The sequence below is a fragment of the Aplysia californica genome, unplaced genomic scaffold, assembly GCF_000002075.1.
Source record: "Aplysia californica isolate F4 #8 unplaced genomic scaffold, AplCal3.0 scaffold00013, whole genome shotgun sequence".
Classification (NCBI taxonomy): Eukaryota; Metazoa; Mollusca; class Gastropoda; order Aplysiida; family Aplysiidae; genus Aplysia; species Aplysia californica.
The window spans coordinates 37,240-41,291 of record NW_004797283.1 but is presented as its reverse complement, the minus strand read 5'-3'; the positions used below and the strand labels follow the sequence as shown (position 1 = coordinate 41,291).

General features: G+C 44.4%; 1 protein-coding gene across 1 annotated transcript in view; it reads left to right on the top strand.

Moving 5' to 3' along the window:
- Positions 1-4,052, top strand: part of LOC100533244 (NR2) — a gene marked incomplete at its 5' end in the record, with an annotated part of 58,764 nt that overhangs the window by 24,593 nt on the left and 30,119 nt on the right. Inside the window, 2 exon segments of the mRNA NM_001204556.1 lie at positions 3,049-3,061; positions 3,064-3,065. Of these exon segments, the coding sequence (NP_001191485.1) occupies positions 3,049-3,061; positions 3,064-3,065 (15 nt within the window).

Below are 4,052 nucleotides of genomic sequence, written 5' to 3'. Positions count from 1 at the left end.
CTCTCTCTCTCTCTCTCTCTCTCTCTCTCTCTCTCTCTCTCTCTCTCTCTCCGGCCTAGAATTTATTGAGCAGGAGCTGTCAGGGGAAGGAAGCTGTGTTGAAGGAAAAAAGGACACTCTTTCTGAATACCGCTCTAGACAATATTCAATTTTACAATATTATGCTGGTAGGTATTTGCATCACGTCGACTTAAGCTCCTACTTGATCAAGTGAAAAGTCTATTCGCCCGATTGGTAAAGGGCCCACCTTCAAATCAAATCAGAAATCCCTGGGCATACGTGCCCAAAATCTACCGTGATCCTGATTGCAAATATTCTAATCCTTCATTCAATAACTGTATATCACATAGGAGGCCTAGTGGTTATTGAGTATGCGATGTCAGGGGAAGGAAACTGTCTTGAAGAAAAAAATGACACTCTTTTCGTAAAGCGCTATGGAGAATATTCAACGTTACAATATTATGCTGGGGGGTATTTACATCTCGTAGATTTAGCCTCCTACTTGATCAAGTGAAAAAGTCTACTCGTCCGCGATTGGTAGATCGCCCACCTTCAAATCGAATCAGAAAAAAAACAGAGAATACGTCCCTAAAATCTTACGTGATCCTGATTGCAAATGTTATAACTCTTTTATCGACACACTGTATATTGTACAGGACGCAGGCCTTCAAACATTTACTCGTCAAGGCCAACCACGCTGAGTGGGATACAACATAACGCCTTTATTATATATCCTGACAGACCTCACGCTCTCGTGCGTGCAGAGACAACTCTAGCCTTCCGACCACCCAGCCTAGTGTTTATTGGGCATGAGATATTCGGGGAAAGAAGTTGTCTTAAAGGAAGAAATGAAACTTCTTTTGAATACCCCTGTGGGAAATTGTCAATGTTACAATATTATGGTGGTATGTATTTGCGTCACGTCGACTGAAGCCCTCACTTGATCAAGTGAAAAGTCTAGTCGTCCGATTGGTAGAGCGCTCACCTTCGAATCAAATCAGAAAAGAACAGCATACGTTCCCAAAATGTACCGTGATCCTGATTGCAAATGTTCTAACCCCTTTATTGACACACTGTATATTGCATAGGACGCAGGCCTTTCAACATTTACTGGTCAGGCCCAAACAGCATAACGCCTTTATTATATATCCTGACAGACCTCACGTTTTTGTGCGTGCAGATATCTGTCTCCCTTTCTCTCCTTCCAACCAACCAGCATAGGCATTTATTGGCCGTGAGATGTTGGAAGGGAAGGAATCGCTCAGAAGGAAGAAATGGCACTCTTTTAGAATACCGCTACAGAAAACGTCCCATAATAAATTATGATGGTGGGTGTTTGCATCACATCGACCCACTTCTTAATAAAGTGTAAAGTCTATTCGTCCGATTGATAGAGACGTCGTCTCGAATGAGAAAGGACACACTTTTCTAATAAGCCTATAGAGAGTGACTCTTGTGCGATATCATATCATGTTGTTGGGTGTTGGCATCACGTCGGCTTACTTAATAAAGTTTTTCTCGAGTCTGAAAACAGTAGCGACAACTGTACGCATCTCAAATACAGTGGTGAGGCGTCGTGTAGATGAAGGGAGAAAGGACACTCTTTATCAAATAATGTGGACAATAACTCTGGTTCGATGTTATGCCGGTAGATTTTTGCATCACGTCCCCTCAGGCCCCTATTTGAGAAAGTTTAAAGTGTTTGTCCGACTGATGAGGATCCCACGCTCCAATCGAATCAGAAAACCCAGAGTACGCCAAGAGAACCCAGGGTATACAAAAAACAGCCAACCCCCACCCCTAAAAAAAACCAAAACTGCTATGATCCTGGTTCCAAATGATCCAAGCTGTTATCGGCTACATTGGGTATTGTTAAGGAGGCGGGCTTCTTCAGCACAACCCATCAAGGCCAACCAGGCAGAGTGGGATGCAACATGCCCCCGTTTTATCATTTCTCGTGACAGACTCGATGTTCCTCAATTTCCTGTGGGTGTACAGAGCTCTCGCCTCCCGACCACACATACACGATGTCTTATTGGACGTGAATTGTTGGAGGGGGTCGTCTTCAAGAGGGAGGAAAGGCCTCCCTTTCAGAATACCGTACCGCTATTTTTTTTTTATGTCCGAGATAATGTTGATGGGGTGTGTACATCAAGTATTCTGTTTGCGACCTGGATAGATGGAGTCAGGGAAACACTAACAACTCATGGCATCCCTCTGACCCAAGCTCTCTGGGTCGTGGCAGAGAGACGTCTCTTTGTTCCCGCTACACGCAAAAGGGTATAAGCGGTGGATAAAAGTAAAGTATTATGTTTGCAAATGACGAAGAGTCTATGTATTCAATACAGGGTTCTATTTCAATAAACTCTGGAAGTTTTAAACCATTGAACTCCGTATTCTTGGAAGCGTGTTAACCATCTCTGAAAAGAGTGAAATGTTAGTGGTTTAACGCCCCTGTCAACACTATTAGGTTATTTAACAGGCGGGACCTCCGGGTTTAACGTCCATCTCCGAAAGGGCCAAGCTAAAGAAGAAATTCGTGGAAAGTGCCTTTCCCAAGACACATCTTCGGGCCAAGCTGACGCTCGAACCCCCGAACCCCCGAACCAGCAATCTTTCGATTATGGGTCCGGTAGCCTAACCTCTAGGCCACCAACGCCACTTCAACCATCTCAGAAAAAAGGAACTCCTCAGTACTCTCGTGGCCTTAAGGTTAAGGTGTTCGCCTCTCATTCAAAGGTCCCGGGTTCGAATCCGGGTAGCGACGGAAAAATTTTCTTCTCTAAAATTGTATCCTTTCACCTTCTTTCCTTCTCTCTTGTATTACTCTGTCGTCTGCTTTCGTCTCCACTTTCTTTCCCCATTCCCTCACCTCCTTTGCCCCCTCCACTGGGCTCCTGACTCTTTCTGCAGCCTTTCCACTGCTACTTCTTGGCTCCTTCTTACTGTTTTCTTTCAGCCACACCGTGATCTTCTGGTGGGAAAGATCTACACCTAGCCTGCTCGAACAAGGGCGAAACATTTCGGAGGTCCCGTGTGCAAGTTGCGCACGTTAAAGATCCCTTGGTGCTCCAAAATCGATGCAGTGTATGCTTTGGCCACCAACCTGGCAAAATTCAAAATTACCTGTCTAAGACAATCACTTTTATCCTCGACAACAGGTGACCGTTTTGTACAATTTCGAGTGAACTTGAAATTTTGAAACCACGAACTTTGTGTTCTTGAGTGGCCTAAATATTTTGCAGTCTCACCCTCTCGTAACACCTCTAATCTTCGGCACTTACATGACCCTATTGTGTTGCAAGTGCCGTAATACTTTCCAACAAAAAAATCTCCTTTTTTTTTATCTTTGCGGGGCTCACAGGGGAAGTAATCCATATCATGGTGTCAGGAAGATGAAGGGAGTCTGGGATCAATAAACACACCAGTGTCTACACACGTCTCATCCTCTCGATACTTTCGTTTGGTCGGTTATTGTTTTAGATTTTACACCCCTTTCAACGATAGATGCAAAGTTTTTTAAGAGACGGGACCTTCGAATTTAACACCCACCTTCTGATAGAACCGATTTGAGCCAAATGGGAGGGGAGAGAGAGAAAGAGAGAGAGAGAGAGAGAGAGAGAGAGAGAGAGAGAGAGAGAAGGAGAAAGATATAAAGAGAGAGAAAGAGAGATAGAGAGAAAGAGACAGAGAGAGAGGGAGAGAGAAATAGAGATTGAGAGAGACTTTAATCTCCCCCTCAATAACCCAAGTTCGAGAAGGCTCCGATACCTACGTTTATGAAATCGTCAAAAGAGCAGGAAACCGAGCAACCATCCGTCTTAATGGAATGGCTCGGCCATTCAGTAACGGAACGGAAAATTGGCACGAGTGAATGCCGTCTTCTCCTTTGGAAAGTCATCTTTGCTCGGACGCGGGAGACATATTAACCCAATACACAAACGTCGGCCATGATAAATTCGGCTTGACGGTAGAGCACTAGGTCACAATAATAAAACAGCAGTTTGAAAAACCGCGTGCGCGCGGAATCGTGTTTCCCTAAATAACCCCGT